The sequence below is a fragment of the Echinops telfairi genome, unplaced genomic scaffold (genome assembly GCF_000313985.2).
Source record: "Echinops telfairi isolate 266 unplaced genomic scaffold, ASM31398v2 ScPeMD7_7458;HRSCAF=8496, whole genome shotgun sequence".
NCBI lineage: Eukaryota > Metazoa > Chordata > Mammalia > Afrosoricida > Tenrecidae > Echinops > Echinops telfairi.
This window is the reverse complement of record NW_022111358.1, coordinates 31,465,717-31,479,173: the sequence shown is the minus strand read 5'-3', so window position 1 is coordinate 31,479,173 and position 13,457 is coordinate 31,465,717. Positions and strand designations below refer to the sequence as shown.

At 48.3% G+C, this 13,457-nt stretch overlaps 1 protein-coding gene across 5 annotated transcripts in view; it reads left to right on the top strand.

Annotated features, from left to right (window-relative positions):
* The window catches only part of GPATCH8 (G-patch domain containing 8), a 74,223-nt gene extending 65,519 nt beyond the window's left edge, over window positions 1–8,704 (top strand). For all 5 annotated transcript variants that reach the window (XM_045299289.1, XM_004707224.2, XM_045299290.1 and 2 more), the window contains one exon: window positions 2,574–8,704. In XM_045299289.1, coding sequence (XP_045155224.1) covers window positions 2,574–6,435 — 3,862 coding nt within the window. In that variant the 3' untranslated portion in view covers window positions 6,436–8,704. The remainder of the gene's footprint in view (window positions 1–2,573) is intronic.
* Window positions 8,705–13,457: the final 4,753 nt, after the last annotated feature.

Below are 13,457 nucleotides of genomic sequence, written 5' to 3'. Positions count from 1 at the left end.
GGATCATCTGTCCTGGATTCCCTGTGTTTCCAGTTCCTATCTGTACCAGTGTACATCTTCTGGTCTAGCCAGATTTGTAAGGTAGACTTGGGATCATGATAGTGGCGGGGAGGAAGCATTTAGGAACTAGAGGAAAGTTGTATGTTTCATCGTTGCTATATTGGGCTTCTAAGACTGTAATTCTTCACAGGAGTAGAAAGCCTTACTCCCAAGGAGCAGTGGGTGGTTTTGAATTGCTGGCCTTGTGTTTAGCAGCCCAACGAATAACCACTATGCTGCAAGGATACAATAAAAATCCAATCCAGTTGTTGAATAATTTCAAATGGATGCCAACCGCAGGAGAACTGTACTCCCCTGGTTGAAGCAGATGACCAGGCCTTTATTCTGAGTGCCCTGTAGGTGGGATCAAACTGCCATCCTTTCGATTAGTAGTTGGGTTTTTACTATTTGTGCCCCCTTAAGACTCCTTTGTGAGGTACGTCCTTAAGACATAGACACCAAAGTAAGATGTTTCCTATTCAGGACAAATTATGGTACATTTTTTTCTTCAGGAGTGACTTTAAATGGGGACATAAAAAGAAAACAAGATTATGTGAGGGAGGGAGGGGAAAAGAGGAGCTTTATACCAAGGGCTGAAGTAGAAAATGTTTTAGAAATGGTGATGCCAACATATGTACAAATATGCTTGATACAATTAATGTATGGAATGTTATAAGAGCTGTACGAGTCCCCTATTAAATGATTTTAAAAATAAAAAAAAAATGTTTAAAGGAAAGGGAAAAAAAAAAACCTTTTATGTTCCGTCATCAGATATTTCATTTTCCTAAGATAGTACTTCTACTTTGTTTTTTCATGCAGTACTTTGTATAACAGGTATAAGCATCCCTTGCTACCCAATTTTGTTTGGTTCCCTTATTCTTGGGAATAAGAGTTCAGACCTCAAGGATACCACCACATTATATGAATATATTTGGTACCAAAGTTCAGGACTGTTAAAATATAGGGCTTGATTCAAATACGTACATTCCATTCAGTTATGCTTATCAAGGGATACATATTCTACAGTTCACTTACAGTAAAAACTTTGAGCCAAACAAGCAGTTTAAAACACTAGTGTTCATGTCCTTGGCCTCTCTCCACTCTTCCTGTCCTTTCTCCCCTGGTCCTCGCTCCCCTGTTCCCTTTCCCCTAGTCCTCCTTCGCTTCCCCCTCTCTCCTGCCCTCCTGGTCTCCCATGTCCATGTGGACCACTAAGTGAGGCTGAGCCCCATGCTTTCTCAGATTTACCCAGGGGTGCATACAAGAACTGTCCAGGGTCACAGTGAACCAGCTTCTTCTCCACTTTTATACCTTCTTGCCCACCAGCCAGAGCCCTTCTGCCTGCTCTGGTATTTATGCCCCACAGCGCCCCCTACCAGCAGGAAGCAGCCAGAGTACAATGCCCATTATCACCAAAAAGATCCGCCTGAGGACTGTGCTCGATGGTGTGCAACAATTGACACTGGCCTTTGAAGCCCTGACGCAGATGGATGCCAGCTCCGATAGCATTGTTACATTGTTACTGAGTTCTAACTGCCCACTTGGCAAAACAGCCAAACCGAAATAAAAATTCCCCAGCTACTCCCTACCCCCAGACCCGGGCTATAAAGCTCTCAACCTCTCGCCTGAACAGTGTGACTTTGCCGGGCCCCAACTGGGGGGCTCCCATGAACCTCACCTAGGAGCTCAGGATGCTCCAATCCCTTTCTCTGCTCTCCCTTCCCTCCCTGGAGCTCTGAAATAAACCTCTGAAACAGTTTTCTTCAAAAAAAGAAAAAAGACAGTAGTGTTCACACAGAAGTGTTTCTGTTGTCACAGCTGAGAAAGTGCTTGGTGGTATCATGACAGTGGTGCTGAGTACACAGAAAACTGTCAAAAAACAAACCAAAAAAACAAATGCTTAGTTGGTGGTACCCAGGAGATAGATATAGACTCTTTGCTTCTAACACAGATATATTGACCATAGACTTAACACAGTAATGGTCTCTGTTTATTTTTAACTTGGAAAATGTACACACTTTTTAAAATGAATTTGAAAATGGGAAATTAGATTTTTATTTTAAACTAAATTAAAAAACAACTTTTGTGAGTGCAACTATATATTTTAGAGCATTGATTTTGGGACTAGAAGTATATATTTGATATATTTGATAGCATACTGAACTAAAGAGTAGGATGCTACAGTAAGCAATGAGATTGCAAACAGGAACAGGGTAGACTATACCAGATAGTAATGATGGGCTGTTAGAATTCAGAGGTGAGTCTCACTTTTTGAATGTTGGGACGGTCTAGAAAGAAACAGCAGTAAGGGGTCCTAGAAATCTTAGCTGGGTGTGGGGTAACAGCATGGGGTAACCTTGCTTAGCCTTCACTGGGGTAGCTCCACTCGGTAGCTCAGAACTAGGAAATGACCAGTTGTGTGCAGTGTAGAACGTAAGAGATGTCTATTTTATAAGACTTTACGGTATTTTCTATTTTGTCTGTATGAAATATGCCCCTAAACCTACCTTTTCTTTTCTCTCAACATTTTCTAGTGCACCTGGAAGTGGCCCCATGTTCCGGCCCACCACGGTGGCTGTAGATGAAGAAGGTGGAGATGATGAAAAGGATGAATCTGCTACAAACAGTGGCACAAGTGCCACTGCCACTAGTGGCCTGGGATCTGAACCCCCCACAGAAAAAGGAGGTCCTTTCACTGCAGTGCACATGACTCCCACTGCTGGACTGGCTCCAGCTCCTGGCTCAGCTTCCCAGGGCATCAGCTTTGGCATTAAGAATAACCTGGGGACCCCCTTGCAAAAACTGGGGGTGTCCTTTTCCTTTGCCAAGAAGGCTCCTGTCAAACTGGAATCCATAGCATCTGTCTTCAAGGACCACGCAGAGGAAGGGCCTTCTGAAGATGGAGCAAAAGCTGATGAGAAGGGTTCTGACCCAGGACTGCAGAAGGTGGGAGACACTGAGGGTAGTGGTAATCTTGACGGTAAGAAAGAGGACGAAGACCCCCAAGACGGAGGGTCCCTTGCCTCAACATTATCTAAGTTAAAAAAAATGAAGCGAGAAGAAGGAACAGGGGCGTTAGAGCCTGAATATTACCACTACATCCCCCCAGCACACTGCAAAGTGAAACCCAATTTCCCCTTCCTACTGTTTATGCGAGCCAGTGAACAAACGGAAGGTGAGAACAGTGCACACCCAAAGACTGCCTCGGAGAGCAGAACAAGCCATTCTCCCAAGCCTAAAGGCAGCGCCAAGGTGGCGGCAGGTCAAGGAGCCGAAAAGACAGTTAGTGACTTCAACGAGGCGCAGAGGGAAAACAGTGGGACTGAGTCCTCAGAGCCTGCAAGCAAAGCTGAGACCAAGAAGGCCTCCGGAGGGGTTGGGAACGAACAGAGCTTAGAGAGTCAGAAAGCTTTAGAGCTCCACGTGTGTGTGTCCACTGCTACAGAAACCTCTCAGGCCACCCCAGCAGGGAAAGAAAGCCAGGATGGCCCCAAGCGTCCTACGGGCCCTTTCTTCCCAGTTTTGAGCAAAGATGAAAGCACTGCCCTCCAGTGGCCATCAGAACTATTAATTTTCACCAAGGCAGAACCCTCCATTTCATATAGTTGCAACCCTTTATATTTTGACTTTAAACTTTCAAGGAACAAAGATGCCAGAGCTAAAGGGACAGAAAAAACAAAGGAGATAGGAGGCCCCTCAAATGCCCATCTACAAGACCTTGCTCCTGCAGAGCCAAATAAAAGCAAGGAGGAAGAGAAGGCAGTGCATCTCTCAGGAGGCAGAGGGGATGCTCCTGCTTCGGGATCTGCCGGCAGCAACCTGAACAAGCAGGAGCCTGGGGGCAGCCACGGGTCGGAGACGGAAGACACGAGGAGAAGCCTTCCTAGCAAGAAAACACGGTCTGGGAAGTCTCACCGTCACAAAAAGAAAAAGCACAAGAAAGCTAGCAAACACAAGCGGAAACACAAGGCCGACCCGGAAGAGAAAAGCTCTAAAGCAGAGCCCGGAGAGAAGTCAAAGAAGCGCAAGAAACGGAAGCGCAAGAAGAACAAGTCCTCAGCGCCCGCAGATTCTGAGCGGGGGCCCAAACCAGAACCTCCTGGGAGTGGCAGCCCTGCGCCACCCAGAAGACGACGTCGAGCCCAAGATGATTCTCAGCGGCGATCCCTCCCTGCTGAAGAGGCGGGTAGCAGCAAGAAGGACGAAGGTGGAGGCGGCGGCAGCTCCCAGGAGCATGGGAGGAAACACAAAGGTGAGCCTCCAACTTCCTCTTGCCAGCGAAGAGCTGGCCCCAAACGCAGCAGCCGAGCCAGCCACAGGAGCCGAGCCAGTAGTGGGGACGAGGATAGTGATGACGCCTCAACACGCCGGCCACACCAGAAGTCCCCATCCCAGTACAGTGAGGAGGAAGAGGAGGACTCGGGCAGTGAGCATTCCCGCAGCCGCTCAAGGTCTGGCCGGCGCCATTCCTCACACCGCTCCTCCCACCGTTCCTACTCCAGTAGCTCGGATGCGTCTTCCGACCAGAGCTGCTACAGTAGACAGCGCAGTTACTCCGACGACAGCTACAGCGACTATAGTGACCGGTCACGAAGGCACTCCAAGCGTTCCCACGATTCTGATGACTCGGACTATGCCAGCTCCAAGCGCAGGTCCAAAAGGCACAAGTACTCATCTTCGGATGATGACTACAGCCTCAGTTGCAGCCAATCCCGCAGCCGGTCACGGAGTCATTCCAGGGAGCGCTCAAGGTCCCGGGGCCGCAGCCACAGCAGCAGTTGTAGTCGCAGCCGGAGCAAGCGGCGGAGCCGCAGCACCACAGCTCACAGCTGGCAGCGGAGCCGGAGCTATAGCCGGGACCGCAGCCGCAGTACTAGGAGCCCTTCCCAGAGGTCAGGCTCCAGGAAGGGCTCATGGGGTCACGAGAGCCCTGAGGAGAGGCGGTCTGGTCACCGGGACTTCATTCGCTCCAAGATCTACCGCTCCCAGTCCCCTCACTATTTCCGATCTGGCCGAGAAGGTCCCGGGAAGAAAGAAGATAGCCGAGGAGATGATGGTAAAGGGTCCGGCCCACCCTTGCAAAATAGCACCTCTGGTTCGGCAAGGGGGTCAGACGGTGACTGCAGCCCAGAAGATAAGAACTCTGTCACCGCCAAGCTGCTACTGGAGAAAATCCAGTCAAGGAGAGTAGAAAGAAAGCCCAGTGTGAGTGAGGAGGTGCTGGCCACCCCCAGTAAATCAGGGCTCAAGCTCAAGGACCCCCCACAAGGTTACTTTGGGCCCAAGCTCCCTCCTTCCCTCGGCAATAAGCCTGCCCTTCCACTGATAGGGAAGCTTCCAGCTACCCGGAAGCCCAACACCAAGAAATGTGAAGAGTCTAGTGTAGAAAAGGGTGAAGATCATGAACAGTCAGAGGCGGAAGATGGGCCCCCAGGGAGTAGCGATGCCCCATTTGGACATCAGTTCCCCTCAGAGGAAGCAGCTGGCCCCTTATCAGACCCTTCCCCAGAAGAGCCAAAGTCCGAAGACGCTCCTGCTGATCACGCTGTGGCTCCATTGGGCACTCCAGTGCACTCTGACTGCTACCCTGGGGACCCAGCTATCTCTCATAACTACCTCCCTGACCCCAGCGACGGGGACACCGTAGAGTCCCTGGATAGTGGCAGTCAACCAGGCCCTGTGGACTCCAGCTTGCTGCCTATGGCGCCAGACCTCGAGCACTTTCCCAGTTATGCACCTCCCAGTGGGGAGCCTAGCATTGAGTCAGCAGAGGGGGCTGAGGATGCCTCCTTAGCCCCCCTGGAGAGCCAGCCCATCACCTTCACTCCAGAGGAGATGGAGAAGTACAGCAAGCTCCAGCAGGCCGCCCAGCAACACATCCAGCAGCAGCTGCTGGCCAAGCAAGTAAAGGCCTTTCCAGCCGCGGCTACCCTGGCCCCAGCCACTCCAGCCCTGCAGCCCATCCACATTCAGCAGCCAGCTACAGCCTCGGCCACCTCCATCACCACTGTCCAGCATGCCATCCTCCAACATCATGCTGCAGCAGCTGCCGCCGCCATTGGCATTCACCCTCACCCCCACCCTCAACCCCTTGCCCAAGTGCATCACATTCCCCAGCCTCACCTGACTCCTATTTCCTTGTCCCACCTCACTCACTCCATCATCCCTGGCCACCCTGCCACCTTCCTTGCTAGCCATCCCATCCACATCATTCCTGCCTCGGCTATCCACCCAGGGCCCTTTACCTTCCACCCCGTCCCTCATGCTGCCCTCTATCCTACCCTGCTTGCCCCACGGCCTGCTGCAGCAGCTGCCACTGCCCTCCACCTTCACCCACTACTTCACCCCATCTTCTCAGGTCAGGACCTGCAGCACCCCCCTAGCCATGGCACATGAGCTGGGAATGGGAGCCCAGGTAGGAGCAGGGAAGGTGACCCGTGAATCTTCCTTTGGGGGTATTGAGCCATTAATGCCAACAAGCAGAAGCTGGAGTGGGCAATGTCTTTTAAAAGCCAAAGAGTTGACTTTTGGCTTAAAGGGGTGGTTTCGGATTTGAAATTTACTTTGGGTTTACTATCAGGGATTTTTTTTTCTTTCTTTTCCCCTCTTTCTTTCTCTCCTTGTTTCTAAGCTAGGGAACACCAGTAAGTGCTACCCACCCTGTGCAGCGACATCTCTAAGCTCACGTTTAGATACTCCCCTCCTCCCTCTATAGCCTCTACTCTTCCCTTCTGTAAAGCTTAAACTAGTTTCCTCCTTTCTGGCAGTGGCCAGGGGCCATGTGGGCCTGCCTTTGCAGTGCCATGGGGAAGGCCATGCCGCCCCTTGGGTGGTGAAAGTGCCACCACTTTGGATCAATATCTTGGGCCATCTCTTGGTGGCTTTCTCTTAGCCCAGGTGAAGTGGAAAAGAGGAGTCTGGCCTGGAAGCAGGGGCTTGGATGCTGCTCTGGCTGTGGTTCACTCCACTTCCCGCACAGAGCCACGCGGGTGGCTCTCTTGTCCTGTCCCTCATCTGAGAAGCGGCTCTGCGTCTCCCAGAAAAGAAGACCCTATCATGAATAGAAGCTGTGTGGACCATGGAGTCACCCGTGTGCTTCCCCAGAGAGGAGTTCATGTGTCTGAAGAGTATTTTTTTCCTTCTGTCATGTTGATGTTATCTTAATTTATAGGATTTTTTTAATGTAAAAAATTGCACTGAACTCTATAAACGTAAATGCTGCTTTTTGTAGCTCATATAAAAAGGTTCCATATTTGTAGTATACTGCAATAATATTTTTTACATCCGGCTCTTTAAGTGATCCTTGTTCTGGTGGCTTTATGTAAATATGTTTGCCCTAGTTGAATTAAGAAACTTTAAAGGTTATTAAATGAAAAAAAATAAAGCATTCGTTTTCTGCTAGATGCAAAAATGACTAAGCATGTATATTTTATCAATCTCATGTATTTTTTGAAGTTATGAACTATAAAAATATTAAAACAAACAAAAAAAGGAACATTGTTTAACATTTTTGCTGGGACAACCGTTACATGATAGCGGAGCTCCCAGCACTGGGATTTTTGTGCTAACGGGCAGCAGTCAGCTTGGGGTGTCAGGGATGCTCTCATGCTTTGTTTTGTTCAGAGGAGCATGTGGGTCCCACCAAGGAGGAAGGGCAGATCCACGTCCGTGCTTCTTCTTAAGCAATGAGAGCGACTCCTCGGGATTGCTCACCGTGAGGGGAGTCTCCGAGGTGACCTGGACCCCCCCTCATTCCAGGCAGGCCATTTGCCTTCCTAGTACTTTGTCCCCTCTGACAGTTTTTTTAATGTGCCTTTTGGGTTGGCTAAAAATTGAAGTGTACTAGTCGGAGGATAATAGAGTTGGGTCTGTTTTCTTCCTCTTGTTTGGAATGTGAGCACATTTGTAGACACTTTGGACTCTTTTGCTTCATCTTTTCCATGCCTTCTGCCCAGCCTAGACAGTCATGGTTCCTCTTTCTCCCATGACATTGACCAGAAGAATTGCCACTTTGGTTGTGCTCCCTGCCCTCTTGCCTTTCACTCAGCTTTCAGTGCTAATTAACACACTGACCCAAAGGTGCTTGCATTGCAGGGCCCACTCCTTTGGTGGCGGTAGTTCCCTCGTGGGCGTTTCTGCCCATTTCCTGTGGCTCAGCACTGATTGGGTGGCCATCGGAGACGAAAAGCAAGCCCTGCCTACCTGGGTCAAGGCTCTGCTCCTTGCTTGCTTCTCAGATCCCCGAAATGCTGTTTCTGAGAAGCAAGTGCTAGGTAGGTGAAGGAGATTCTTGACTGCCCCTACCTCCTCTGATTCAGAAGGATGATTTTTCTGGATGACTAACATTGGAAAAATTGAAATCATCTGTTTTAAGTGAAGGGATTCATTTTTCTTTGTTTTCAGCCCATGTAAATATTTAAATAATACAGTGTTAACATTTCCACGCTGCTTCCCTTAGCTTGTAGATTGAGCCATACTCTGGCCACCTCTCTGCCTTCCTGGGGCAGTTTTTCTTTAACTTCTAGAATAGTGATTTTAAAACTTAAAAAAGAACCTTACTTACAAGCATAACAGACTGTATTTAACTATCACATATGATAGAGAGATATATGCTGTAAAATGAGGGAAAGAACTTTCTAATAAACCAATGATTTGTGGAAACAAAGATTCTGGCGTGATCGTTCACTGTCCACTCAAGTCGGGAGAAGACGGTGCTGTGCAGTACAAATATCAGCTGTTTGACGCTGAGCACGCTGCAGACGCTTGTGATACTTAGAATCGTGCTCTTCAAAGCCCAGATTCCCCAAGTTGAAGGGTGAACATGAGTACAGGAGGAAGTAATGAGAGTCTGGTTTCTCTAAGGTAAATGTGGTTCGGAATGTCTACCTCCTTTCCCCTCTATTTCCTCCCCTTTTCTTGTCTTAAACAAGAAAAAAAAAACCTATGTAGGTACTCATCTACCTCGCCCTTGCCTTCCAGGTAAGTTTCCGTATACCAGCCTTGGCTTCCTCTCCTTAGCCGGTTAATATCACTGCAATGCTTAGGAGCTTCAGGCTAGTGAACAAATCGGAGCTCCCACCCTTCTGTATCACACATCACAAGGAGGTGCTGAAAGCTAGATTTTTAGAAATCTTCCCCCACTCACTCGCCGCCTTTCAGGAAAGGAATGTAGTGTGCGTGATCCAGCTGTTCCTGCCCTCCACTGAGGAGAACCTTTTGAGCCAATGAGAACCTTGTGCTCCAATCAGACCATTTCCCCAAATGACAAAAATCCCTTCTTAGAAGAACAGGACGTTGGGCAATATTGAAGAGTTGTGTTTCCATAAGCTACCTTGTTCTGATCAGGGTTGTGCCTGCCTCCCAGCCTTGCCAACCATTTCCATTCTTAGTTGCCAAGGAACTCTCACCAACTCATGCCGGAATTATTGTGGCATGTGTAGTGGCTGGAATCCAGTATCAGGCCCGCCTGTGTTTCCATTGACCCCTGAGCACTGCTGGGCAAGCTTTGGACTGCTAACCTTAAGGCCAGGGGTTCACGCCCACCAGGGGTTCCACAGGAGAACTAGGCTGTCTCCTCCCATGAAGGTTTATAGAAGGGGTCCGCAGGCCCCATGTGGCCCACCAAGGACATTTATCCGGCCCACCAGCTGTTTTTGCCAATGCTGTCTGTCCTGCTTATTAGCAGCCGACTCATCCAGTGCACATAGAAATTTGTTCATTGTTTGTTTTTTTAAACTATAGTCCGGCCCTCCCAACGGTCTGGGGGACAGTGAACTGGCCCCGTTTTAAAAGTTTGAGGACCCCTGGTTTACAGCCTCAGAAACCCTCTACGCAGGCTCACAATGAGTCAGAGTGGACTCGATGGAAGTTGGTGGTGGTGTGTAAGTTTAAGGCTCCTGGTTAAGCCAAACCGGGACTGATTCTTGGACTTTTGTATGCTTTAAGAGAGTGGTTCTCAACCTTCCTTTAATGCAGTTCCTCATGTTGTGAACACCCCAACCATAAAATTATTTTCGTTGCTACTTCGTACCTGTAATATTGCTACTGTTATGAATCAGGCAGCCCCTGTAAAAGGGTCATTTGACAACCCCCCAAAGGGGTCTCAACCCACAGGTTGAGAATCACTGCTTTAAGGTATCTTAAAATTGAGCACTTGCAAACATTTGGATTCGATGTTCAAGCAAGATAGGAATAAGAAATGTCCTGAGCTATGGTTTATGTATCCAGAATTCAAAAGGGACATTTGAAGATGCTAAAAGAGTTTTTTCTGCTACCACTTCACCTAGCCGAGAGCCAGGCACCTATTAAAAGCTCATTAATTATTAGATCTTTTAACAGCATTTTAATTCAGTGAGGGATTCTAGAACTCAGACTGATGGGGTGAGAAAGTGGGAGCAATGTGTCCTCACTACTCTACCAAGCATCGGAAGAGATCTCAGGCCAGCGCTGAAACTCCCCATACCCACCAGAGCTAAACTCCCACGTCCAGTCTGCCAGCTGGATTTCCCTTTCTAGTAATGGGGCCTCTGTCCCACCAACCACAAAACCCTGAATTACATCTGTTGCCTCCTCATTACCTACAGGGAACTCTGATGTGGTGCAGGGGTTCCCAACCTTCCCAATGCAACGACCCTTTAATACAGTTCCTCATGTTTTTTTAGATTTCTAAACATATTTGAGAGAAAAATAAAATACTTGAGGGAAAAATATGAGCTCATATTTCCCATTCTTGAGAAATTCTTACACTCTGCAATGAACATACCATACATTTACCATGTACATATTTGATATCAAAAACACCAGCAATGGTTTTTGAAGGAAGAGCTGGTGCATTTTTAGAAGTAGAGTTCAAATAATTTGATAGTCTTTATAGTCCTGCCCTCTCCAAATTTGGGGGTTCCGATTACATATATGTTAAGACAGCTTGATATAGTCCCATAGGTCACTGAAGCTCGGTTCTCTTCAGGTTTTGTTTGTTGGAGTTCACTTTGGCTAATTTCTTTTTTTTTTTTTGAATTTTTTTGAATTGTTTTATTAGGGGCTCATACGACTCTTATCACAATCCATACACACATCAATTGTGTAAAGCACATTTGTATATTCATTGCCCTCATCATTCTCAAAACATTTGCTCTCCACTTAAGCCCCCGGCATCAGGTCCTCATTTTTTCCCCTCCCCCCTCAGTTCCTCATGTTGTAATGACCCCCTAACCATAAAATTATTTTCGTTTCTATTTTATAACTGTAATTTTGCTACTGTTATGAATCAGGCGACCCCTGTGAAAGGGGTCAAGACCCACAGGTTGAGAACCGCTGAATTGAAGCGGGTCATACGTATTACAGTTTAACTTCCCTCAGGTGCCATAGCCACCTGTGGTCGATTAAGTATCCCCCAATCCTGGGCTGTCCACAGTTGTTCTTGCGTTTGTGCACATTGTTACAGCCACTGTATCGATTTTCTTCTATCTTGTTACGGTTTTATCCTAGGGCCTCCAATGACTTGATCATCCTCCTTCCATCCTCTGCGCGTGTCCCAGCCCACCCGGTTTTTCCGATTGACCTCTGTTCTGCCGTGCTTCTATGATGCCCTATGTCTGGAAGCTTCTTCTCAGACAAAAGGCAATAGTGTAAGTGAAAACATGGGCTCAATTATAACCTTGTGTTTGAGTTTTAGTTTCTGCCAACTGTTGGCTGTATAATGTGAGCCCGCTACCTAACCTGCCACAGCTACGTAACTATCACCGGCATCGTGCCAGGTAGAGGGTCATCAAAAAAGAGGAGGACCCTCGACAAGACGGACACAGTGGCAGCAACTATGGGCGTGGACATAATAGTGGGCTGGCACAGGACTGGCAGTGTGTTGTTCAAGTGTACATGTCACTCTGAGTCGCCACCTGACAACAAGAGTTAACAAGGAACGCCAGTGGTGCACTACTCAGCTGCTAATGAAATCGGAGTTCAAAGCCACCTTAACGATGATCACTTGTAGGGACAATTGGCTCTGTCCTGGAAGGTCTCCATGTGGGGGTTGTCTTGAGAGCACATGCCAGCACTGAATTAATGGGCACCAGTTGAGGACAGTTGGGGAGGGTGAGTAGAGGGCCTGGGTTAAGTACCGTGTAGACTCGAGTACAAGCCAACCCCAATATCAGCCGAGGCACCTAATTTTACCACAAAAACTGCATAAAATGCTGAAAAACTCGGCGTCTACACGAGTATATACAGTTCTCGTTTTAACAAATGTATTGCATGCCCACCGCTGGGAATTCAGTAATGGAGAAAGTCCCCACTAAAGTTCAAAAACCCAAGGAGCACTGAACCTAGTGAAGGCTAAGATGGTGAGTCGCGTGCTGAGGGGGTGACGTGGGACGGGAAGGGAGGGACTGAAACGTTGCAGCACGGCCAGGTTGAGTGATCAGAAGAAAATGATGGATCAAAAGGAAGCTGTGCCTTTGTTCCTTTACCTGGAGAAGTTGTTAACAATATTCTTGCTGAGAACTATTTTGAAAAGGCATGCAGTGCCCATTAGACTTGACACTCCTGTCCCTTCCTCGTATCCACAGACGTCCTTGCCTTTCTCTTCAAGACTTCTTTCCAAGTGGCCCTGCTTTTGCATTAATCTTTAGTGCATACTTTAGTCTTTTTGTCTTTCCATCTGTCAGGCCTACTACATGGTAGGCCCAGGCCCTGCAGATAGAAACCATGCCATCAACTCATGGACACAGTGCCACACCGTGCATGTGTCCGCCCTGCGTGCTGGTCTGAAGGGTTGGTGGAGGCTTGTTCTAGGCACTGACCTTGGCAGAATCAAACAAGATCTCTGTCGTCCTCCCACCCCCACCACCCCACCCGCAAAGAAAAAGCACGAGCCTGCCTTCAACTAAGTCCATTCCACTGCATAGCAATTCTACGTAAAGCAAATGTTGTCTGGGCCTGCCCCTCCTCACAATCGTCATGTTTGCGTCCATTGTTGCAGCCACGATGACAAATCATTTCCTTGGAGGGGGACTGCTAACTGCAAGGTCAGCAGTTTGAAACCACCAGCCACTCCATGGGAGAAGAGTAGGTGTGGTGGTGTGCCAGGTCTGGGAACCCTACAGACAGCCCTACTCTGTTCCGTAGGGTCGCGGCGAGCCAGAATTGATGCATGGCAGCGAGTTTTGATTTGGGGGCTTAGTCTCCTCCTGACTTGATGTCAAAAGTATTTAAGACGAAGCCCCGCCATCCTTTAAAAACAGAATTGCCAGTTTATGATCTTAGCTAGTGAACCAGAATACCCTAGAAATACTTTACACTCTCCCGTGTTTTCTTGACCCCTTAGGCCAAGATCCATTCACCAGCCCCCTCCCAGCACTGACTGCCCTGCTGTGGCAACACCCAGACTTGGCCTAAGATGGAGGAGGAGTAGGGAAGCTGGC